The sequence below is a fragment of the Apodemus sylvaticus genome, chromosome 23, assembly GCF_947179515.1.
Source record: "Apodemus sylvaticus chromosome 23, mApoSyl1.1, whole genome shotgun sequence".
In the NCBI taxonomy this organism is placed as follows: Eukaryota; Metazoa; Chordata; class Mammalia; order Rodentia; family Muridae; genus Apodemus; species Apodemus sylvaticus.
In genome coordinates, this window is record NC_067494.1 from 2,570,116 (window position 1) to 2,596,894 (window position 26,779).

At 40.8% G+C, this 26,779-nt stretch overlaps 1 protein-coding gene across 2 annotated transcripts in view; it reads left to right on the forward strand.

The window, feature by feature from the left end:
* The window catches only part of Tpd52l1 (TPD52 like 1), a 107,534-nt gene that overhangs the window by 61,889 nt on the left and 18,866 nt on the right, over nucleotides 1-26,779 (forward strand). For both annotated transcript variants that reach the window (XM_052169863.1, XM_052169864.1), the window contains exons 2-3: nucleotides 5,514-5,629; nucleotides 17,900-18,048. In XM_052169863.1, the coding sequence (XP_052025823.1) occupies nucleotides 5,514-5,629; nucleotides 17,900-18,048 (265 nt within the window). The remainder of the gene's footprint in view (nucleotides 1-5,513; nucleotides 5,630-17,899; nucleotides 18,049-26,779) is intronic.

Genomic DNA, 26,779 nt, shown 5'->3' on the forward strand with positions numbered 1-26,779 from the left:
GTCACAAAACAGGCTTCAACAGACAAAGAAGATTGAAATAATCTCATGCATCCTATCAGATCATCACAGATTAAGGCTGATCTTCAATGACATCAAAAACAATAGAAAGCCCACATATATGTGGAAGCTGAACAATACTCTACTCAAACAAATAGATGGAACTAGAAAATATCCTTAGTGAGGATACCCAATCACAAAAGTACACACATGGTATGTACTGTCTAGTAAGTGGATATTAGCCCAGAAGCTTGGAATACCCAAGATATAATTCACAGACCACATGAAGCTTAAGAAGGAAATCAAAGTGTGGATACGTTGGTCCTTCTTGGATAGGGTACAAAATACCCGTGGGAGGAAATACAGAGAGAAAGTGTAGAACAGAGATTGATGGAAAGACCATCCAGAAACTGCCCCACCTGGAGATCCATCCCATATACAGTTACCAAACCCAGACACTATTGTGGATGCCAACAAGGGCTTGCTGACAGGAGCCTGATATAGCTGTTTCCAGAGATGCTCTGCTAGTGCCTGACAAATACAGAGGGGAATGCTCCCAGCCAACCATTGAACTGAGCACAGGGTCCCCAAAGGGGGGGGGTGAGAAAGGATCCAAGGAGCCGTAGGGGTTTATAGTCCCATAGGAGGAACAACAATATGAACCAACCAGTATTCCCAGAGCTGCCAGGTACTTAACCACCAACCAAAGAGTATACATGGAGGGACCCATGGCTCCAGCCACATGAATAGCAGAGGATATTCTGGTCAGACATCAATGAGAGGAGAGGCCCTTGGGCCCCTGAAGGATCATTGCCCAGGATAGGGGAATGCTAGGAGTAGGTGGGTTAGTGAGTGTGTGGGGGCGGGGATAGGGGGTTTTCAAAGGGGAAACCAGAAAAGGGATAACATTTGAAATGTAAATAAAGAAAATATCTAATTAAAATAAAAATAGAATGGATTGATTTGCATTCTGCATGCTAACTGCCAGTTGAACCAGCACCATTTGTTGAAAAGGCTATCTTTTATTCTACTGGATGGTTTTATTCTACGAGATTCTTTGTCAAAGATCAAGTGACTGTAGGTGTGTGGGTTCATTTCTGGGTTTTCAATTCTATTTCATTGATCTACCTGCCTGTCACTGTCGCGACTACCCCCTTACCAGCAAGGAATGACGCAACGCAGGAAGATCTTCAAGCAGTTTATTCCCAGGGGGATTAAAAAACACAGACACGGGTCATTCTGCAAGGAGAATGCCTCCCATACCTTACTGAGAAACCAGCAATATATATACTAGAGGCTAGGGAAGGGAACAGGAGAAAACAATTATAGTCATAGGTCAGGCACCTGGGAAGTCCCTGCCACACCACACCGGCAGGAAGGCAGGAATCAAGCTAAGGAACCACGGGATGTTTTGCTCTCAAGAAACCTGTGCAAACAGCTCAGCTGGGAGTGTTCCCAACATGTCACTAAACCATTACTATGCAGTTTTTATCACTATTGTTCTGTAGTACAGCTTGAGGTCAGGGGTGGTGATTCCTCCAGTTCATTTATTGTTGAGAATAGTTTTTGCTGTTCTGGGCTTTGTGTTCTTTCAAATGATTTTGAAAATTGTTCTCTAACTCTATGAAAAATTGAGTTGGAATTTTGATAGGGATTGCATTGAATCTGTAAATTGCTTTCTTCAAGATGGCCATTTTTACTATATTAATGTTGCCAATCCACGAGCATGAGAGATCTTTCCATCTTCTGAGGTCTTCTACCATTTCTTCTTTCTTCAGAGACTTAAAAAAATCTTGTTATACAGCTCTTTCACTTGCTTAGTTAAAGTCACACCAAGATATTTTATATTGTTTGCAACTATTCTGAAGGATGTTGTTTCCCTAATTTCTTTTTTAGCCCTTTTATCCTTTGAGTAGAGGAAGGCTACTGATTTGTTTTAGTTAATTTATTTAACCAAATTAGTTAAATAAATTAACTAATAAACCAATTTAGTTTATTTACTTAATAATATCCAGCAGCCACTTTGCTGAAATTGTTTAGCAGCTGTAGGTGTTCTGTGGTAGAATTTTTCATGTCACTTATGTATACTATCATATCATCTGCAAATAGTGATATCTTGACTTCCTCCTTTCCAATTTGTATCCCTTTGACCTCCTTTTGTTGTCTAATTCTATGGCTAGAACTTCAAGTACTATTTGAATAGATAGGGGGAGAGTGGGCAGCCTTGTCTTGTTCTTGAATTTAGTGGGATTGCTTCAAGTTTCTCTCCATTTATTTTGATGTTGGCTACTGGTTTGTTGTATGTTGCCTTTACTGTGTTGAGGTATTGACCTTGAATTCCTGATCTTGAATTAACCTGAGGGGGTGTTGTATTTTGCCAGAGGCTTTTTCAGCATGTAATGATTTGATCATGTAGTTTTTTTCCTTTGAGTTTATTTATATAGTGGACTACATTGATGGATTGCAGTATATTGAATCTTCTATCTCTTGTATTCTTTTGGTGAGTCTTACCTCTGAGTTTTTTGTTTGACTTCTTCAAGTTTTCATTTCTAAGTTTTCCTCATGTTTTTCGTTTTGTTTTGTGATTCTATTCCTACTTTAATATCTTGTCTCTCTCATCATTTTAATCCACTGGTCATGTTTTTACAGACTTCATTAAAGGATTATTCATACTTTCTAACATAACTTTGAGCATATCCTTTTTGCTTTTCAAGAGAACAAGACTTTCTTGAAACATTAGTTTTAAAAGTATGGGGACTGGGAAGATGAGATGGCTTAGTGGTTAAGAGTACTGGTTGCTCTCCCATAGCACCTTGGTTCAATAGCATCCACATGGCAGTTCACGTTGTCCAGTTCCAGAGTATCTGATGCCTTTACCTGGATTCTGAAGGCACTGGTACATACTGCACATATATGAAGGAAAAATGAAGTCAACTCTGCTTGACAAACCAGCACTGGTGCCTGGAGACCCTAGATAGACATTTCTGCCCTGGGCACGTTCCTGTATGCCAGCCCAACATGGAAACTAACCTGACCATGTTTGCTCTACTTAGATACCACAACCAAAGAAGCCCAAGAGCATCTAGCTAACAATTGTTTACAATTGAAGGCTAATCCATTTCTACTCAGAATTAACTACAGCACACAGGCATGATGCTAGAAGTGTTTCCTCCTCAACTGGGGTCTAAGCAAACATGAACCTTAGTGTTAATGAAAATGCAAGCCCACTACTGGCACACCTGTGGCACACCTGTAATCTCAGCTCTGGGAGATGGAGAGATCCACACCCTTGGTATGCTAACAGCCAGTTTGGGCCGACAGCATGTTAAAGCCAAACCAAGCCTACAGCTGGAATTTATTATCCCCTCCCCCAGTCTAATTATATACAGTAAGTAGGCTCTGGTCTATTACAGTAATTGATAGGGATATGGCAAGTGAACATATCCTTAATAGATATTTTGAAGTTCTTCTCTTGTCTTTCAACTATACTGCATTTCTCAGGCCCTACTCTAGTGGGGTTGCTTGAGACATGTTGTGAGTATAAATGATTATGTTTTTTGGGGGTACTGTCTAGGTATCTGAGTTTGGGGTGATTGTGATTCTGTGTGTTGGTTTATGGTCTTGTCTATGTTGAATGAGTCTTTTGCCCCTTGTTTTCTGTTTCCCTTTCTGGATTTTAGAAACTTGTACTGACTGTGGCTTGTCTGGTAAGGAGTACTTCTAAGATCCTGCAGGTGTGGTTCCTGGGGGTCCTGGAAAGAATGTATTTCTAGGCATTAGATGCTTACATAACAGACTATCTAGGACTGGGCCAGAAGGGGTTGTGTGAAATGGTCCACAGGAAGGAGGAAAGCTGGGTCTACCATGAGGTCTAGAGAGTCCCCAGAGACTGCAGTCAAACAGGAAGTACAGGTCCCTGCAAGGAGTTTGCTATAGGGCTGGGGATGAGACTGGAGAATTTTAAATGTAGGACAGAAAAGACAGTGAAGACTGCTGAGCCCCCCCTTTTTTTTTCTAAAGAAAAAAAATAGAAAAAACTGGTTTGTAGAAATTTTACAGATTCTAGGACCTGGTCTTTCATTAATCATTTACAGAGCAGATATATTCTGATGTGTGACTTGCCTCTCTGGCTCTGGTAGTATTTAGGAGAGAGTCATTGTTAATCTTTCTTACATATTTTGCTCTGTGTCTTGTTAGAGAAATCTTGTATTTCCCAAAGGTTGTTATGTATGAAATGATTGTCTTCTGGGATTTTCAGTTTTGTCCTGTGCATCGTGTAGGATGTGTATATTATTGTTTCCACAGGGATAATGTTATCGGCAGGATGGTTTCTACAAGACCCTCCTATTACTACAGATGGTTAAATGGCAGCTCTGCCATATACCATTTCAACAATAAGTAAAGTTTCTGAACATGTTTGTGGGCATGCTCTCGGTTCTCCAGACACCACAGGCCCGTGAGAGTGTCAGCCAGATGGCCCAGGGTCCTCCCAGGTGTCAGGCATCCTCTTTAGCCCATGACAAGTTACAGATTGAGTTATCGTGGGGTTAGTCTGCATTACAAGGATGGAATCAGAACCCCAAGTGCTTCCCGCCTTTTCCTCTCTGGAGAACCATTTATCCCTGTGTTTCCTTGAAGCATGGCTGTTCTAGCATGTTGCCACATCAAAAATAGAAAGTACTTTTCTGGCCTCAGGTTGTTTGTAAACAAAGTGCATCTAAGCAGCCAGGTCACATGCAGCCCACGAAAGGTTTTAAGTTCTCAGTGGAAGGGTTTGTTTTTATTTCATGCATGCATCCATCTATCCATTCATCCATTCTTCCATTCATATTTATGTAGTCTGTCATCCAGCTCTGAGTTTGAAAAACAGTTAGGTTGCCTTGAAGACTGACTGCTGCGGGGAAGGAAGGCTTATTCGAAGTCTCATGGCGTGTCTCTCCCTGGGCTACATTCTCTGCCCCCTGAACTCATGAGACAGTGCAAGGTGAACTTACATGACACAGGCAAATTCTGTGACAGTTTTCTTCGTTCACATTTTTAAAATTGTGTGTTTTATTTTCAAAATTACATGTATAATTGTGCATTGGAGAAGGGTGTGTACATGTGAGTGCAGGTGCACACTGGGATTGAGGTATGCCCTCAAGCTGCAGTCTACAGCTTGAGGGAGTTGCGAGCTACCTGACTCAGGGACTGAACTCGGGCCCTCCATACGAGTGGTACACATTATTAACCACTGGGCAGGCTCTCCAGCCCCCTGTTTACATCTGGGTACCCTGTCCCTTTCACATGTTTTTAATTAATTCGTTTTTTTAGACTCCTTTCTTGGAGATCATCACAAGTTTAGGACAAGGGCTTTGTTCTTGGATTTTTTTTTTTGGTTGTTTTTTTTTGGGGGGGGGAGGTCAGAATTTTGGTTGGTTTTCAGTGTGAGGGTATATGGAGTCTTTCAGGTTGCAGAATTGGACAATGGCTGAATGAATAATCCTTACTTTATGTGTTGTCACTTTTGCCTGAAGGCTTGTTGGAGACGGAACCACTACAAGGAAGAGATGGGGACGCAATAGGCAGTGCTGACATTTCTAGCATGCTCTCTGAGGAGGAGAAGGAAGAGCTAAAGGCAGAATTAGTTCAGGTAGGTTTAGCAATCTTCTCTTTCTATCTTTAGTTCACTACAGGACCCATTTTGCAATTATGTTGTCTTCCTGTAATAAAATGTAACAAATGGATACACTGCAGAATGATTCATTTTCCCAAGGTAATGCTGCTTGTGTTTGTAGTGGTAAAGTGGGTGGCTATACTGCTTAATCCACAGTAACAGCTGGCATTAAGTATGCGCTTCTTGTTTTCCTTAGGATGGAAATGTTGTGTGAATGTTAATCACTTATGAACCTGACAGAACATGTTGAAACCATGGCACAAATCAGGCATGGTTGCACATGCTTGTTATTCTTCTTTGTTTTTTTTTCCCACCCTCCCTACCTCCCTCCGTCCCTCCTCCCTCTCTTCCTCCCTCCCCACCCTTGTTATTCTTGCCTTCAGGAGTCTGGGGTAAGAAGATGACAAGCTGGAGGTCAGTTCCAGGCTAGCTTGAGCTACATAATCAGACCTTGTCTCAAAAACAAAACCAAAGTGACTAGGTGTAATCTCCTTAAGAGGAATTAATTCTTCAAAATTTTTATTATTTTACTGAAAATTTCAATCATGAGAGCAGCTAACTTAGCTCTTTTGCAGAAGAATAAGGCTCTGGTGGTGGAAAGGAAAGCTACAATTAATTAGGGCTCAATTAGAGCTTTTGGAGCTGTTGTAGGAACCCATCCAGAGAAAATGCCAGGCTCATCCTACACTGGCCCGGCAGGCCTGTTGTTGGTGGTATCTTCTCAGCCACTGACTCACTGCTTAGAGGTGCCTCCTCTGGAAGAGGGCTAGAGAAGGGTTTCTAGAGCAGAGTAAGGCAGGAGGATAGGAGAAGTTCAACCCTCCATTCCTTCCATATCCGCTTCACAGAGCAAGAAGCCTTTAATCTCCCAAAAAGCAAGGCTTTGCCTTCCGGCTCTCAGCTCACTGCCTTAGAGTATTCTGGTAACTCAGTGTCCTAGTAAGATCTTATTAATTGCAATGCATTGCTTTCAGTTTTATTCTCGCATTATTTACATTTTGTTTTGTTGAAGCTGAGTCTTGCTATATAACCCAGGCTGACCTGGAATTAATAATCCTTCTGGCCAGCTTTCTGGTTGGGTATGTAGATGTTTACCAATACACCCTGCTATAAGTTTCCATTTTTATTGACACATGATCATATCTATGGAGCACAATACAATGTATGCATCCATGTAAATAGTGAATAGCTGTCACTAGGGATGTATTATATATGTACTACCTCAAACACCTAGCTTTTCTTTGTGGTAAGACCATTTAGTCTCCTCTTTCAGTATTATCGCCGTACAGTGGGACATCATAACTTACTCCTATTTAAAATAATTTTGTACCCTTTGACCATTTTTTCTTCATCTCCCTCTCCAACCTCTATTTTATTCTGCCTCTATGCTTTTTTGGATCAAATACAGATGAAGTCATGTAGTATTTGCTTCTGTGTGCCCACCATCCACATAATTTCATTTTAAAATAGAAGAGCAATTTGGTCCTCTAACAGAACTGCCAAGCATTTCAGCAAATACATGCTATACCTCATCAAACGGAATATTCTGGCTGTTTTTGCTTGGTCTGTGTATGGCCACTGAGTGGTCACACATGTTAAGAGTGCAGAACAAAGGTGGCCTTAATGGATAATAGGCTAAGTTTACATGGTTTCATGACTCAAGAGTCTGTTTCACAATCTGTGCGTGTCAAGTATAATACCAACAAATCACATTCTGTAAACTGCTAATTGATTTGAAGCTTCTTATATATGAAACTCCTTCACTACAAGAGCTCTCAGTATCAGTTCAAGGCTTCTGTACCAGAGTGACCACTGTAAAGTGCCTTGGTTTGTCTGGATTCTGGGATTATTGGGCTGTGCATACATAAATCAATCAATTCACTGTGTTCTATGAATCTGACAGTGGGCATTCTTATTCTTTTTTTATTTGATTTTTTTGAGACAAGGTTTCTCTGTATAGCCCTGGCTGTCCTGGAACTCACTCTGTAGACCAGGCTGGCCTCGAACTCAGAAATCTGCCTGCCTCTGCCTCCCAGAGTGCTGGGATTACAGGCGTGCGCCACTTGACGCCCTGCTCTTATTATTCTTATTAGCAAGGGAACCATAGCATTGATTTTAGCTGGATATTCCCTGAATGCAAACTGCCAGCAACAACATTCTCAGAATTCCCTGTCTTCTTGATCACAGCAGTAAGCTTCTAGCAAGTTTCATTTCTGAGACTTTGGGTTTCCGAATCCTGATGGTAACACCAGGTCCTTTGTAATTGTGCTGTCATGTTACTGGGTCTCAGGGTTCCATCCTTCACAGTGCACTGGCCTTTAATGTTTTCGGTTGTACTTCAGAGATAATCACCCAGAGTCTAAGTTAGCATCAGGACATCCAAGGACTCTTGTGCAGTGTCTGTTCCCAAGACAGTGAAAGACATGCAAGTGTATTTTTGTTATTTTCTGTCACCAATTTCCACTTCTGCTTCACTATTTCCACCTTGTGCTTGCCCTTTTCCCAAATCTTTCACACTTACACACACACACACACACACACACACACACACACACACCTACCCCTTTCTCTGCTCTTGCACAGAGTGTCTTGCTAATGCACAGACAGCACTATGGGTCCTGTATATCTTACATACATTCAGACCTTACTTGCAGGGCTAGGATCCAGTTAGCATAAGAACACAGAGAGAACTCTCAGCAGCCTTAGCACTTTAAGAAAGCTCAGCTTGGATCTCCACCCTCTGCAGGTGGTCAAAATTAGCTGGAATGTTCTGTTGAGATTTTAGGCATGGGGTATAAAGAGTCCTCAGAGGCCAGTACATAGCTCAGCAGGTAAAGGTGCCTGTGGCCAAGCCTAATGACTTGAATTAGATCCCTGAGATCCACATAGTGGAGGGAGAGATCAAGTCCCACAGGCTGTCCTGTGGCCTCCACACGTGCACCATGATATGTGCATGCCCTCTCCATTCAAAAATAAATAAATAATTTTAAATCTTTTAAAGATTCTTCAGAGAGCACTCTCTTGAGGCAAAGTACAGTCCTGTGTCAAAGCAAGAACTTTTTATATAAGGAATACTTCTTTCTGTTTGCCCAAAGCAGTCTTGGGTCTGACAGCCAGAGTCTGGTTCGCTCCTCAGTTCCCTCAGTTTCCCATTGCCCTCTGGGACCCTGTTATGTTATTAAAGTCTGGGATGAGAATGTCATTACACAGTCTTCTAAGTCTATCTACCCACACATTTTTTTTAATTTTTTTATTCGATATAATTTATTTACATTTCAAATGATTTCCCCTTTTCTAGCCCCCCCACTCCCCGAAAGTCCCGTAAGCCCCCTTCTCTTCCCCTGTCCTCCCACCCACCCCTTCCCACTTCCCCGTTCTGGTTTTGCCGAATACTGTTTCACTGAGTCTTTCCAGAACCAGGGGCCACTCCTCCTTTCTTCTTGTACCTCATTTGATGTGTGGATTATGTTTTGGGTATTCCAGTTTTCTAGGTTAATAACTACTTATTAGTGAGTGCATACCATGATTCACCTTTTGAGTCTGGGTTACCTCACTTAGTATGATGTTCTCTAGCTCCATCCATTTGCCTAAGAATTTCATGAATTCATTGTTTCTAATGGCTGAATAGTACTCCATTGTGTAGATATACCACATTTTTTGCATCCACTCTTCTGTTGAGGGATACCTGGGTTCTTTCCAGCATCTGGCAATTATAAATAGGGCTGTTATGAACATAGTAGAGCATGTATCCTTATTACCTGCTGGGGAATCCTCTGGGTATATGCCCATGAGTGGTATAGCAGGATCTTCTGAAAGTGAGGTGCCCAGTTTTCGGAGGAACCGCCAGACTGATTTCCAGAGTGGTTGTACCAATGTGCAACCCCACCAGCAGTGGAGGAGTGTTCCTCTTTCTCCACACCCTCTCCAACACCTGCTGTCTCCTGAATTTTTAATCTTGGCCATTCTGACTGGTGTAAGATGAAATCTCAGGATTGTTTTGATTTGCATTTCCCTAATGACTAATGAAGTTGAACATTTTTTAAGATGCTTCTCCGCCATCCGAAGTTCTTCAGGTGAGAATTCTTTGTTTAACTCTGTACCCCATTTTTTAATAGCTACCCACACATTTTGAGCACAATTTGAACTGTAGATTTTTTTTTTTACTTTTAAATAATTATACTTATATTCTTAAAAGTCCCACAAAATCAGTATCATCCCTGTCCTGGTGCAGTGGTTTGTCCACTGACTATTTATAATTAGCTTGAGTTATTTTGGAATTTAATAAAAAAAAATCTACATTTGTAATGCCCAAAATGGAATATATGTTTTTATGGATCTTATCACTATATCACAAAACACTATTTCATTCCAGATATTTGACTGCCTCATCATATATGTGGACTCATATTTGGTGTCTAATTTCATTTTCCTAAGCCTAATATTTTATTTCTTTTTTATTGAATATATTCTTCATTTACATTTCAAATGTTAAACCCCGTCCTTGTTTCCCCCCTCCCTGAAAACCCTCAACCCATCCTCCCACCCCCTGCATCCAAGAATATGCTCCTCTACCCAAACCACTCCCACAACCCCTACTCCATTTTCCCACACTGGGGCCTCTATTGAGCCTTCATCTGACCAAGGACCTCTCCTCCCACTGATGCCCGACAAGGCCTTCCTCTGCCACTCTTTTGGCTGGAACCATGTGTGCTCCTTGATTGATGACTTAGTCCCTGGGAGCCTGGGGTATCTGGGTGACCAACATCATCGTTCTTCCCATAGGGCTGCAACCCACCCCCACCCCCAGCTCCTCCAGTCTGCCCTCCAACTCCTCCATTGTGAACCCTGTGCTCAGTCCAATGGTTGGCTACTAGTATTCGCCTTTGTATCTTTAAAGCTCTGGCAGGGTCCCTCCAAAAGACAACCATAACAGGCTCCTTTTGGAACACACCTCTTGTCATCCATAGTAGTTCTGGAGTTTGGTGACTGTTAATAGGATGAATCACCCAGGTCTCTGGGTGGCCTTTACTTCAGTTTCTGCTCCACACTTTGTCTCCATAGTTGGTCCTGTGAATATTTTGTTCCCTTTCTCCAAGGAACCAAAGCACCCCCACTTTGGTCTTCCTTCTTCTTGAGCTTCCTGTGGTCTGTGAATTCTAACATGTTTATTTTTAGCTTTTGGGCTAATATCCATTTATCAGTGAGTACATACCATGTGTGTTCTTTTGTGATTGGTTTACCTCACTCAGGATGACACTTTCTAGTTCCATCTATTTGCCTAAGAATTTCATGAATTCATTGTTTTAAATAGTTGAATAGTATTCCATTGTGTGTGTGTGTGTGTGTGTATATATATATATATTATATATATATATATATATAATATATATATATATATATATATCACAATTTCTGTATCCATTCCTCTGTTGAAGGACATCTGGGTTCTTTCTAGCTTCTGGCTATTATAAATAAGGCTGCTTTGAACATAGTGGAGCATGTGTCCTTATAACATGTTGGAGCATCTTCTGGGTATATGCCTAGGACTGGTGTAGCTGGATCCTCAGGTAGTACTAGGTCCAATTTTCTGAGTAACTGCCAAACTGATTTCCAGAGTGGTTTTACCAACTTGCAATCCTACCAGCAATGGAGAAGTGTTCTTCTTTCTCCACATCCTCTCCAGCATCTGCTGTCCTCTGAGTTTTTCATCTTAGCCATTCTGACTGGTGTGAGGTGAAATCTCAGAGTTGTTTTGATTTGCATTTCCCTGATAACTAAGGATGCTGAACATTTCTTTAGGTGCTTCAGAGACATTCAGGTTTCCTCAGTTGAAAATTCCCTGTTTAGCTCTGAACCCCATTTTTTAATAGGGTTATTTGACACTCTGGATTCTAACTTCTTGAGTTCTTTGTATACATTGGATATTAGCCCTCTATCAGATGCAGAATTGGTAAAGATCTTTTCCCAATCTGTTGGTTGTCGTTTTGTTCTATTGACAGTGTCCTTTGCCTTGCAGAAGCTTTGCAGTTTTATGAGGTCCCATTTGTCTATTGTTCTTAGAGCATAAGCCATTGGTGTTCTATTCAGGAAAATTTCTCCTGTGCTCATGTGTTCAAAGTTCTTCACCACTTTCTCCTCTATAAGCTTCAGTGTATCTGGTCTTATGTGGAGGTCCTTGGTCCACTTGGACTTGAGCTTTGTACAAGGAGGTAAGAATAGGTCAATTTTCATTCCTCTACATGTTGACTGCCAGTTGAACCAGCACCATTTGTTGAAAATGCTGTCTTTTTTTCCACTGGATGGTTTTAGCTCCTTTGCCAAAGATCAAGTGGCCATAGGTATGTGGCTTCATTTCTGGGTCTTCAATTTTATTCCATTGATCTCCCTGCCTGTCCTTGTACCAAGTTTTGTCACTATTGTTATGTAGTACAGCTTGAGGTCAGGGATAGTTATTCCCTAAGAGTTCTTTTATTATTGAGAATAGTTTTCACTATCCTGGGGTTTTTGTTATTCCAAATGAATTTGAGAAATGCTCTTTCTAGCTCTATGAACAATTGAGTTAGAATTTTGATGGGAATTGCATTGAATCTGCAGACTGCTTTTGTCAAGATGGCCACTTTTACTATATTAATCTTGCCAATCTTCTAGCTTTCATAGTCTCTTGTGAGAAGTCTGGTATAATTCTGATAGGTCTGCCTTTATATGTTATTTGACCTTTTCCCCTTACTGATTTTAATATTCTTTGTTTTGTGCATTTGGTGTTTTGACTATTATATGACTGGAGGAATTTCTTTTCTGGTCCAATATTTTTGGAGTTTTGTAGGTCTCTTGTAGGTTTATGTACATCTCTTTCTTTAGATTAGGGAAGTTTTCTTCTACAATTTTGTTGACAATATTTACTGGTCTTTTAAGTTGAGAATCTTCACTCTCTTCTATACTTATTATTCTTAGGTTTGGTCTTCTTGTGTCCTGCATTTCTTAGATGTTTTGGGTTAGGAACTTTTTTCATTTGCATTTTCTTTGAATGTTGTGTCAATGTTTTATATGGTATCTTTTGCACCTAAGATTCTTTCTTCTGTCTCTTGTATTCTGCTGTTGATATTTGCATCTATGACTCCTGATCTCTTTCCTAGGTTTTCTATCTTCAGGGTTGTCTCCCTTTGTGATTTCTTTATTGTTTCTATTTCCATTTTTAGATCCTGGGTGGTTTTGTTCAATTCCCTCACTTGTTTGATTGTGTTTTCCTGTAATTCTTTAAGGGATTTTTATGTTTCCTCTTTAAGAGCTTCTACCTGTTTACCTATGTTCTCCTGTATTTTTTTAAGGGAGTAATTTATGTCTTTCTTAAAGTCCTCTATCATCTTCATAAGATGTGATTTTAAATCAAAGTCTTGCTTTTCTGGTGTGTTGGTACTTGCTGTTGTAGGAGAACTGGGTTCTAATGATGCCGAGTAGCCTTGGTTTCTGTTGCTTTTGTTCTTGCCCTTGCCTTTCGCCAACTGGTTTTCTCTGGTGTTAGCTGATCTTGCTGTTCTGACTGTGGCTTGTCCCTCCTGCAAGCTGGTGTATCAGTATTCCTGGGAGACCAGTTCTCTCCAGGAGGAATTTGGGTATGGAGAGCTGTGGCATAGGGTCTACTCCAGGGTACAGACAGAAACCAGAAGGATCCTTTTCACTGGCTGTTCTTTGGTTCCTGTGTTGTGATGGCTTTGGGAGGGTCCCTCTTGAGCCAGGAATTTGAACAGAAATGGTGGTCTTACCTGTTCTCACAGGTGTGTCAGCACTCCGGGAGACCTGCTTTCTCCTGGTGGTATTTGGGTATGAATCACTGTGCACAGGATCAGTTCCCGGTGCAGAGGAAGGGTCCTGTCCTAGGTTGTTCCTTGGTTCCTGTGTCTTGAGGGTTCCTAGTGGGTCCCTCTGAGCAGCAGGGGATGTCTTACCTACACTCATAGGCTAGTCCGCGCACCTGAGAGACCAGCTCTCTTTCAGTGATATTTGGGTATGGAGTGCTATGACATAGGATCAGCTCTCTGCTGAAACCATCTTAGTATTTTATCAGCAACATGTAAAGTTTCCATTCATTCGTTCATTTGTTCATTCACTAGCACTTATGGTTTTCTTGCCAACCATTTTAATAAGTGAAAATGACTCACATTAGTTATACATGCTTCTCACATGGAGATTCATATATAATATATATATTAACCCTAAATTGTGAGTTCCAGGCCAGCCAATGTTATATAGTGAGACCCTATCTCAAACGAATAAATGTTTCAAAAGAAATCAAAGAACCAATTATTCATTTATAATGAAGAAATAATTTTAAACTGAGGGAAAGAATAATCTAAATGCTTTGGTCAATGTGATTTTCCTGCACTTTATCTCGATTTGATTTGACAAACAGAAATGTTCACAATATAGACTTCACATGTTGCGGGCAGCAGAATATCTGGGGGTACTTATTAGATATTATGAGATGTCTGACCTTGTTTGATTTACTTCAAGATATTTGGGATAATGAAAGTGGGCCACATACATGGGGATTCTGCATTTTATATATGCCCTCAGGGTAATTTTTTGAATTGTGGTTAAATCACTACTGTCATTGAACCTCCAAACCTCAGAGCTGTGCTATTTGGGTTTATAGTTTCAGAAGTTTTGATCCATGGTGGTTTGGCCATATTGCTGTAGGCCTATGATAGTATATGGTGATATTCATGTATATAATGTGGAAGAGAAGATTGCACACATCACAGTGGACTAGAAGCTGGTAGAAGAAGCTAGCATTCCATCATTCTTGAGGGCATACACAGACTCCCTCCCGACAGGATCCACTTCCCAAAGTTTCTATCTCCCAGGCTGGAAATCATGCCTCTCACACATGGGCCTTTGAGGTCATTCTATAGTTTGAGATCCAAACTATAGAAATTGTGAGCAATAACCAGTGAGGAGAGTCAAAATTTTATTAAAAACTCCAATGCAAATTTCCTTTTACCCTTTTCTTTCCCTATGTAATTCACTCGTTTGTGCAGCTCCATATGCATGAGGCTGAAATAGCAAGATGGGTTAGTCCTTTCTCCTTCCCCACACTGGTAATTTATTTCTGCAAGTTAAAATTTTCCCCAAGATTTTTTATCACACAATAGATACTACAGAAACATTGTGTGCATCATCCCACCCCAAGAAAGAATCAGTAGTTTAACTCAAAATTAAAAAGCTGGACTCCTGTAGGTATCAAAGAGTCAGGGAAGACATGACACTCAAGCATTTTCTCTTAGATTCTTAGGCAGCAGATGACATACAGGAAGGCACTTAACAAAGATGAAGACGTAGAATATGATATGATAATCAAGAATAGAGAAATGTGGTTTTGAAATAGTACCATATTCTAAGTAACAGGTAGACTAAAGCAGGTGCCCCCAGGGGAGGGTCTGAGCATCCTCCTTCTGCAGCTATCTGCCTAAGCATGCATACATACAGAAGACCCAATCATCAAGAAAAAGACATGCTTCTACTGATTATGAACACATATGAAATGTGTGATTCAGACTCTTTTCTGGAAAGGTTTCCAAGAACTTACAGAAACATTTAATGAATATGCAAATTGGATATTTTCTTGAAACCTTCAAGAATATTTTCCTGATAGTAAAAGCCCCAAGCTATTGCTATCTCATACTGTGCTATTTAAGATACTTCTAATCTGTACTTGTGCATTTTTCCTAAAGTGATTATCTGTGTTGGGAGGCTTCCCATCTCAGGGAGCAATTCAATGGGACCTGTTTATCATGCATGACACTTCAGGTTCAATCCTCACCATGGCAAAAACAGAAGAAGAAGAAAATCACAACATGATTCCCACTGTTTAGCAATGGGAAAAAGGCTTCCTGTGCCAGAGAAAAGCTTTTGTTTTTTTCAAGTGCAGTCACCATTCTTCAGCAGATTGTTCACCAGTGATGCAAGGGATGTACTTGCAGGGTGCCTGGCAGGGCTCACCACAAGTTGTGGTCAGAGCTACAGCGATAGTTTGAATGTAAATGAGATGCAAAGTTTCCCATTTTAGAAACTCTGAACTCTAAGGATCTGGCAGACTCCTGTTACCTCTGTACACACAGAGGTACCTCCTCCTTGAGGATGTCCTCAGACCTTGCTGAAGGAAAGCACAGACGGTTTTGTGCTCCCCAGAAGCAGAGATGGGAGAATAATCACAAATATCAGAGCTCTCCCTGTGGTTGTAACACAGAGTATGGCATGTAGCTCAGTCAGACTCTGGGGAGCTCAAATTTATGTCACAGGATATTACAAAACCCAAACTCTTGAGTATTTTATATGATTTTGTTGCTAGAAAATAACTTGCAAAGACAGCTTTATAATGATCTACTTGTGCACAACAGAAGGGAGAGAAGAAATATGTTCTCCACACAAAGCTGTATGTAGGTAGCTTTTTAAAAAAAATTGTAATTTTTTATTAGATATATTCTTTATTTACATTTCAAATGATTTCACCTTTTCTGGTTCCCCCTCCTCAAAAGTCCCATAAGCCCTCTTCCCTCCCCATTCCCCAATCAATCCCCTCCTGCTTCCCTGTCCTGGTATTCCCCTACACTTCTGCATCAAGCCTTTCCAGGACCAGGGGCCTCTCCTTCCTTCTTGGAAATCATTTGATATGTGAATTGTGTTTTGGGTGTAGGTAGCTTTTGTAGTGGTTTTATTTGTATTAGCTAAATCGAAGTGCCCCTTAACAGCATGCTGGCAGGGCCACACAACTGAAAAGCACTCTGCGGGGTCAAGTGAAGGAACCATGGCTAATGCAGCAACACGGGCCAGTAACAAATAACTGTGCTAAGCGAAAGAAGCCAAACAAAATGAATATGCACAGCATCATACCGTGATTCTATAGCATTCTTGAAACTGCAAATTCAACTCTAGTGAAAAAAGGAATATTAGCAGTTGCCTAGTGAGGCCAAGAGTTTGGGGGATTGGGAAGAACTGGAGAAAAGAAGCTACAAAGAATGGCTAGGAGGTAACAAATATTTTTCAGAGGCCAGAAGTAGGGATGGCTGTGTGGATACCTACATATATATATATATATATATATATACACACACACATACAGACAGACATATATGTATATGTGTGTTTATATATATATATATACAATTATATACTAAACATATATTACATGGATATATATGCTTATACATAGACTTACAAATTGCATTTTTAAGATACATGTAGCTTACTGTGTGTCAGCTCCATGTCAATAAATCATTAAAGAGAACATAGCCTGAATCGTGTTCTTGCATGCATTATCTTCCTTGTTCCTCGGTTTTCATGGCACTGGCTTGGAAAAAGCACAGTGTCGGCTGGATTTATTTAGATTACCAGTACAGTAATGTTCAGCTGGCAAAAATAAGCACACATTAACTAGTAACACATGAAACGGAGTTATTTTGTTAAATAGGATGGGAGATACAACAAAACAGGGTATTAGGGCAGTGAGGTAGTCCCGGCAGTAAGGGCGGTAAAGATGCCAGCTGCAAGGTGTCAACCAGACTTTTGAGTTCCAGGAACCACACATTAGAAGGAGAGACCCAACTTCCGTGAGTGGTCCTCTGACGTCTACACCCAAGCCTTAGCATGTTTACACCCACAGGATACAGCTCAGTTCTCCACAAATGCACATTAATAAATCTAACAAAATGACTATTTTCTAGTAGGCTTCTTGGTGATTTTTATTTCCTTGTGCCCAATCTAAACCATTCAGAAGGTACACTGAGTACTCTGGGAATGTTAAACCTAAGCATCCTATATCCAGTTTCAGTTTCAGAGAGCAGACTGTTTACATGGTGGGGTTTGGAGCTGTCAGCATGAGGTTCCTAACAGGATTCAGGCAGTCCGCTGAGGTCACTCTTCAAAGTTGCTCCGTGGTGAGTGAGGTCACTTCGAGAGGTCACTCCGAGAGGTTGCTCGCTGAGGTCCCTTAGCCGAGGAGGTATTCTAATTTTTGGAAATGTGCTTTTCACCTGCTCTGGTATTGTCTTTTCTTATTCTTTCGGTTTTTCTAGACAGGGTTTCCCTGTATAGCCCTGGCTGTCTGGAACTCACTCTTTAGACCAGGCTGGCTTCAAACTCAGAAATCCGCCTGACTCTGCCTCCCAAGTGCTGGGATTAAAAGTGTGTGCCACCACCGCCCGGCTGCTCTGGTATTTTCACCCACCATTTTTTTTTCCCTCTTACTTCTAGCTAGAAGACGAAATCACAACATTACGACAAGTTTTGTCAGCAAAAGAAAGACATCTGGTTGAGATCAAACAGAAACTCGGCATGAATCTGATGAACGAGTTAAAGCAGAACTTCAGCAGGAGCTGGCACGACATGCAGACCACGACCGCGTGAGTATCTTGTAGAACTTGAGTTAAGTTAGGGCGTCTGCAGTCCCACCGTGCTTCTAGGTTTCCTCTTTGGTGTCTTCTACAAGGTTGACTTGGTGCTTGTAGCATGAAGAAGATATTTTCTTTAGAAGCAAGTTAAAGAGACATGAGTGATTATTAAATATATTGTATATAAAGTAAATTATAAAAGAACTTCCTGCAATAAAGCATTGTTGATTAAAACTCATAATTCCAGGAGCTAAGGATGTTTGTAGCTCAGCTGGTTGAATGCTTGCCTAGATACAGGAAATTCTGGGCTGAGTCGTTAATGTTACATGAAGGTGTGATGGGCATTCTTTCCCTTCTAACACTGGAGAGGTAGAAGTGGGAGGATCAGAAGTTCAAGGTCATCCTCAGCTACAAACTAAGTTAGACACCAGCCCAAGAGACACAGACCTTGCCTCAAAAACCAACGGAATAACTCAATTTAGACTATTTTTGTTGTTGTTTCATTTTTTTATTTTATTATAAACATTTTGCAAAAGAAAATCATACAGAAATTAACCTGATACAAAGTCTATCACAGTGACCTTTGATCCAGTTAGAATAGTCATTTGAAAAAGATGCTATGTACACTGAATTTTATTCTTTCACTACCAAATATATTTTTATACACTTACCTACCACCAAACTCAAAAAGTCTATGACAGAGTTAGAACTACCAAGACAAGTAGCTTTATATCCTTTTTCATAATTCTGTTCATTATCCAAATTCAGTCCCTCCGTATCCCCTAACATTCAGCCATTTTTGTTCATCTTTCTACATGTTGTACCCCGCCCCATACACACACAAACACATATTTATTTTGGGGTAGATTTTTGTATAAGAGAGGAATATGAAATATTTTTATTTCAGACATTGTGTGACCTCACTTAATATTACACACTCTAAGTCCATCCATTTTCCTGAAATTTTTCTGATTACATTTTCTTTGGAGCAAACCAATAGTGGATAAATAGTCTTACCTTTCCACATCCTTTCCAACCTTTGTTGTCAGATTTATTGATGTTAGCCATTCTGACTGGAGGGAGTCGGTAGCTCATATCTTCTGGGAATGGGCAGAGGTTTCCCAAGAAATCAGGAGCTGCCTCTGCATACTTGTTATAGTTCTTTCTGATCCTGTAACCTTGGGTGAATGCTAATTATCATGGGATGGTAAGGCCAGGTGAGTTGGCATTGGGATGGGACTTCTTGATATTTAAACTGTTTTTCTTGTTAGGTGATCTTATATGAAAAAGGTTTTTACATAAGGGATTTTTCTTCTTTTTGTGTATTATTTGTAAATGATAGACAATCAGAGGGACTTTCTGTCCAAATCCTTAACTTTAGCCCCAAGTTCAGACACTAAGACTCCTTGTCTTTGAGTTATACATTTCTTTCCTGCTTCATTTAGTGGAATATAAAAATCACCTATGTTTGATACCTGTGGGAATCGGCTCTCTTGGTAGTTCTTTGCTCCTGGGCTCAGTGCCTGGTAGCAAAAAATACCAATGATTGACAGCAATTATTTCAATTTTTTGTGAGACACTAATTTCACTTGCCGAATTTCTTAAGCACTAATGCGGAAGACCTTGATGCCCTTTGTAAGGGGCTCCCCAGAGTAGGTGGCTTGGTTTCCATGGGAACAGTTGTTTCTCTTCACCTGCAGTGTGGCCTATCTGCCTTCCAGGTTTCTAAGTGTGTGTGCTTCTAAAACTTTATCTAGCTGGGATAATGGAGGGTAGGGAGGAGCCAGGGGTCTTTGAAGTTCATCTCCAGAGACTAGCTAACTAACCTTCCCTCATCAGATGATGACAGATGTAAAAAAGAGACTATAAACCACATGCCTGTGTGCATTAATTTAAAATAAGTACTAGAATAATATCTATAGAGAAAATGTCTTGTGTTTGTATGGATATGGTACCTGCCAATAATAAATTTGATTGCCTATAGCTTAGGCGGGAAATAGGAAGTGGAACAGAAAGGATGCTGGGATAGTGTCAGGCAAGAGATTCTCTGAGAAGATGTGACAAGGCAGATGCATGGTACCTAAGCACAGGTAACCAACCACATGGTAGAATGTAGATTAGAATAAATGGGTTAAGTTATGAGTAAATCAGAGAAGACCCTAGGTATATGGCCAAGGTATTTGTAAATATGTTTTGAATCTGTATCTTATTTCTGGGAGCATGGGCCTGGGAGGCAGGCAGAACCAGACCTAACTTCAACAATGAAAATATGAACAACCTCCAGAAAAGGACAATGGAATGTTAGGTACTAGAATAAATAAGCTTATCTATCAGTAATCTGAGCTTCTGATTTTGCCTTTTGGTGACCAATACCACTGAGTTGCCCTGATAGTATATGGCTGAACACCCTCCAGATCCCTGGGTCTGGTTACCTCTGTATTTAATTTAGGTCTCGTGGCTTCAAGTCATACTGATCTGAACTTACCTCTGGGGAAGAGGAAGGATTGTTTCATCTGGCCTCACTAATCATTTCTGGGATTAGATAACAAAATGTGGCCAAAGTACTTTTGTGGCTGAAGGTGGGGTGTAGGGTGTGTCCATAGTGCCAAGCTATGATGGGGGCAGGAAGAGGGAGAGGCATATGTATCCTGAATGTGGAATTTCAGCAGGGAGGTTCCAGGAAGTGTTCTAGCCTAGTCATATGGGAAAGAATGGGTAGTCTCTGTTTTCTCAAGTTTGAAGAAGAAATTGGTGTAGCCAAGCAGTCTACTTAGTGTAAAAGATGACTAGCACAGATTCAGGGCCTAGGGTTATGGAGTTTACAATATAATCAGAAAGATAAGAGTTTTGTTTGTTTTTTTGTGAATGATAAATACTGTGGGGATGTGAATCTGGATAGGAGCTTTTGTGATAATGTCCCTCTAAGGACAACACAGGGTTTCCAAGGAGTCCTCAGAATGTCATCAGTCTGAGAGAGACAGGTGGCAGCTCTTGAGAGTGACACACACTGGTGATAGTTCAGCAGGAGAGAAGGCTCTACCAGTAGGGAGAGCATCTAGTTAATGTGCTTGCTTAGTTAGTAGAGTTACCTTTCTTCTGCAAGGAATGGAGAGCTAGTTGAAAGGGTCCTAACTAGTCATTTATCTAACAAGTGCTAATAAACGCCTACTATTAGGCATATATTACCTACAGGTTAATCTAGACCCCAGGATAATAGGATTGACATGGTGCCTGCCTTTCATTCAGTGTTGAAAGGGAAAAAAATTGAGCAAGGAACAAGTAATGAAATAAGCAAGTAAGGAGCTGCCAGGGAGGAATTACCAGGATGGGTGGTGAGGAAGCCAGCATGGGGTGATTTGCCTGTAGGAGACTCGGAGGGGAGAGTGGAAGCTGCTGGGATGGAATCCCAGACAGGAAAATCTTGCTCTAGACCCTGATTTCAGCTGAGACTTGAAAGACTGATATGCCCAGTTGTAAATGATCTAGAGAAGAACTTTCAGGATGAGAATATTTTGATACAAAGACTGAGGCAGGAACTAGCTTTTCAGTTCGGGTGAGTCAAAAAAATGCCTTTTAAAAAATGTCTCTTAAAAATGCGATGTGTTGAGATGAGAGTGAGAATTTAATGCCAAGGGCTTTAGATGTTACTGGAAGATAAATGACCTGGGTTGACGTACATGTATGAATCATTTCCATTGGATTATGTAATAGATTGTGGAGGGGTACAGGCATTAGGAAAAGGTGATGGAAAGGTACCTTTGGCGGTCACACCGTGCAACAGACCTAGAGCAAGAGGCTTATGGGGGGGGGATTAAAGGGTGTCTTGGAGTAGTTAGAGGGACAGACAGAGAGCAAACAAGACAAAGAAAGGAGGAGGGTCAGGGAGGGAGGGAACAGGTGAGCAAGACTGAGAGCTACCTGGGGTGACCCAGGCCTTTTATGTGCCTTGCCTGGCAGTGGCAGGTGATAGACACAAGCTGCTGAGCCACTGCAGGGCAGGTTGGCAGAGCATGTAATTTACAACCGTGGGTGGGAGTTGGAAAATCATTTCTGAGACTATTCTGAGAGAGAGGCATGGAGAGCAGGGGCAGGATCTGGAGGCCAGTCTGACAGGAAATCCCAATGGATTGGAGGTAAATGCTGAGGGAAGCAGTGATTGAATGAGACCCGCTTGTCTGCTTGGATTACATTATACCCATTCCACTTGCCTCGATGTCAGGAGAGCATTGTTCACATGGGCTGCCATGATATGCCAGCCTGGATTCTGTGTATACCGGGAATGAGACCGTGTCAGTACCAGAGTGATACAGAGTGAGGGTTTAATGAGTTAAATATTGTAGGGAGATGGTGTCCAATGCTTTGTTGGCCTCTGGTGACTCTATGCTATCATTAGGAAAACTGAGACACAGAGGTAGATCTGATACTCAATGAATGAGCCATTTTGATCCTGTTTGAACTACCTCATAAGAAAACTTCAGACAGAGAGGATAACTTGACAAAAGTTAAAGCCAGAGATGTGTGCGCGCACGTGTGTGTGTGTGTGTGTTTAGTCATAGGTATCATTGTCGAACTGGCCTTGGAGATTATTTAATAAGTCCAATGTCTGTGGTCTCACTAACCTTTAAGAATGAAGATGAACGAAAGAACCCAGATGTCCCTCAATGGAGGAATGGATACAGAAAATGTGGTATATATACACAATGGAATACTACTCAGCAATTAAAAACAATTAATTCATGAAATTTATAGGCAAATGGTTGGAATTGGAAAATATCATCCTAAGTGAGGTAACCCAATCACAAAAGAATACACATGGATTGCAGTCACTGATAAGTGGATATTAACTAGCCCAGAAGCTCTGAATTCCCAAGACACAAGTAGCATATCAAATGACTCCCATGAAGAAGTAAGGAGAGGTCCCTGATCCTGGAAAGGCCTGATCCAGCATTATAGGGGAGTACCAGGACAGAGAAAAAGGAGGGAGGTGATTAGAGTATGGGTGTAGAGAAGGCTTATGGGACATATGGGGAGGGGGGAACTGGGAAAGGGGAAAGCATTTTAGAATGTAAATAAAGAATTTAGAAAAGAAAAAAAAAAGAATGAAGATGAACGCTTCTTAGTAGAGAAAAACCAACCTTATCAGAGCCTCTCCTTACCAGGGAATTATACGTTTATCAACTGTATAATTTTAGGAGAAACTCTTCGACTAACCCTATTTCCTTGGCTGCTGAGATATAGTGGAGGAGGGAGCTTATTAGTATGTTGAAAAGAGTGATAACAAAAATATTTCTCTCTGAATTAATTAAATACCACTCCTTTAGTATTCATGACTCGCATTCTAGCACACGTTCTATAGGATAAAAATGTGGTGATGAGAGACTGATGAGCGGAGGCAAGTTAGCTGGGAAAAATTAGACTTCAAAGCACTGAAAAGAATTTCAGCTCTCAGAGAACATGTGTGATTCCCAGAGGCGATACTTTGCATAATGATTAGGCAATCATGACCTATTTAGCTTGATTTATAATGAAAAGAAAATCTATGGTATGCTAATGAAAGACCTTGGCATGTTTTCTTCAGCAATAGGATTCAAATTGCCATAGGACCCAAGTGAGTAGGAATAATTACATAATGGACTCAGATTGTCTCCTTTATAGAAATAGTTCAAGAATAAAGAAGCAGGACAAGGGGTTATCTGTGTGTATGTGTGTAGGTGGGGGCGGGGAGAGGGTAGTTGTTCTCATTCTTGTCCCTTTTTTCATACCTAAGCTTCTTTTATTGACTTTTGGGCTTCAAGGAGGCAGGGTACAGGTGGGAGGCTTAGAGCCAGTATGCCTGTTTATTTATTCAATGTTCTGCTTTGTGAACCCATGAAATTCTCCCACTGACAGACCTCTGTGCATTGTACCACAGGCCTAATGGTAGGTCCATAGCGGGTAGGAGGTTTTAAAAAGGAATTTTAACTCCTCCTCCTTTTTTTTTTTTTTTTAAGCACAGGAACTAAGCTAAACAGAAAGAATTTGGCCTAACCTGCAGCATTTCAGAGACTCACAGAGCTTAAAAAGTGAAGTTCAGTTTATGATTTATTTACTCTTTCCTAGAGAGTTTGATTTTTTTTGGGTCACCATTGTCTGAATGATAATATCTCTTTGTGAGGAATGCTTTGTAGCTTTGCTGCATTCAGAAGTATCAATGAAGATTAAAAACCTAATTTTAAAAGTTGTGCATGCCCAATCTCCCTTGGAGTTAGTTCTCCTCACCTTCAGGGTTCTATTTATTACACAAACCTGGAAGTAGATTTTTTTTTTCAGAAAGAAGTGATAAATTTATATTTTAATAACATACCTAGGATGCCTCAGAAGAAAATTATTCTAAATAGTTTTGTATATACTTGGTGAGATGTTAAAAAGACAGTCATTGAGGGAATGCAGTCTTTTAAATCTCTTCTTAGGGGACATATGTTCATGCTGTGAAATATCTTGTAAGAAAACAGTTGATATTATAGTCCTTCTAGCTATATGTCAAAAAGGCTAAAGTACAAATCACATACTGTTTTGTCCTTTTGATTATTAGTACTGTCTTTTAAAATTGTAAGCCATGTGATCTGTGTGAACTATCAAGGAAATCTATGTAAAAAGCCATTAGAATTCTTTGCATTTATCTTGGAGAAGATCATCTCCAAAGAGATCTACAGAAGATGCCCTGTGTACTGGCCAAATAGCTCACCTGGCTGTTAAGTGCTTAACATTTCAGACAAGCTCACTCAGTTTAAGAGCAAGTTCAACCAGGGCTTCACATAAAATTACAGGGTGTGGACAATGTACAACCCCTGAGGTGCCCTTCATGTAGGCTCTGCTGTAAGTGGTGCTCCTTAGAGCTTCTAAGTACTCTTGAATTCAATGACCTATTTCTCATAGGCCCTTGGTTGCTATGGTGTTGGTAATCACTTCCCACGTATAACTCCTTCTCACTGCCTACCCCTGGAGATCCTTTTAGGTTATTGATTCTAGGCACCATGCAAAATGACTACTAACTATTCTTAAGAAACAATTTGCGTAATGAAGAGGTAGAAAATGAAACACACATATTCATATACACAAACACACACCTTAGAATTCTGTATATGTGCATGTGTGTGCATAGTTGCTTGTGCACATGTTTACACTTGCATGTGATGCCAGAAGACCACAGGTGGTATTCTTCAGGCCTTGTTCACCTTTATTTTGAGACAGAATCTCCTGCACATCTTAAAATTCTTAAACTCTGGTCTTATTTTCTCTTCATGAAACTGGCTATAAAAAGCTGACCCAACCAATCTCGGTGTCATCTCCAGGGCAACAGGACATTATGGCGGAGGGGAGGCACCAGCTCTGTCACCATGGATCCGCCACACTCTTCCATCCCACCATTCATCATGTGTAATCTGAAGGACTCAGTTCTAATGGCCTTCAGATTTAACATTAAGGGCTCAAGGCCCAAAATTCAATTCTCAGCACCATACATGTGCACAAGGAAAGAAAAACAAACAATAAAAAAGAACAAAATGTAGTTACCAGTTATTTCTGAGAAATAACGAGTCCTGGAATCTTTAATACTGCCTTGAGCCAAGGATAGGCTGCACTGCGACTTTGAAATTAAAAGTGGAAATAAATAATATGCATTTTTTCATTGTTGATACATAAATGTCACTAACACAGAAGTCCACAGATCTTTGTGTTTACCTAACTCTCGTTATTGGGAATGACTTTAAACCAATGTAATACTTACTGCTTATAATATGACCTTACCTCTACCCAGTTTTAGATTAAGCCATCAAATTCAGAGTCACATGTGTTCAAAAAATCTATCTCACCAGGCAGTGGTGGCACATGCCTTTAGTCCCAGCACTTGAGAGGCAGACGTAGGTGAATTTCTGAGTTCGAGGACAGCCAGGGCTACACAGAGAAACCACGAAAACAAAAGCAAAAGCAAAAACATAAACAAAAAAAAATCTATATCAAAATTCAAAGGTCTCTCAATGTACTGGCTAGTTTCGTGTGTCAACTTGACATAGTTTGGAGTTATCACAGAGAAAGGAGCTTCAGTTGGGGGAAGTGTCTCCATGAGATCCAGCTGTGGGGCATTTTCTCAATTAGTGATCCAGTGGGGAGGGCCCCTTGTGGGTGGTGCCATCCCTGGGCTGGTGCTCTTGGGTTCTATAAGAGAGCAGGCTGAGCAAGACAGGGGAAGCAAGCCAGTAAGCAACATCCCTCCATGGCCCCTGCATCAGCTCCTGCTTCCAATCCTGCTTGAGTTCCAGTCCTGACTTCCTTTAGTGATGAACTGCAACGTGGAAGTATAAGCTCAATAAACCTTTTCCTCCCCAACGTGCTTCTTGGTCATGATGTTTGTGCAGGAATAGAAACCCTGGCTAAGACACTCAAACACACAGGATTAAACTACATAGACCAGCCCAGAGAAGAAGTAAATATGCTGGCTAATTGCAAGAAGCTGTTAAAGCATGCAGAACTGACACTGCAGAAGGAATTTTCTAGGCTAACTCATCCCCTTGTGATGGTCACCCTTTTTTCTTCTATGTCCTTTGAAGTACCTACCTTTCAGGCCACTTGAGTCAGTGCTGAGAGACTTCTACTCAGCCTTCCACAACTGCCTTTTTTTTTTTTCCTTCCCTATTCCTGCCTTCCTGGCTAGGGCTTAATCCTTTTATGCTGCCACTCACATGGCCAAGGCTCCAACGAGCTATGG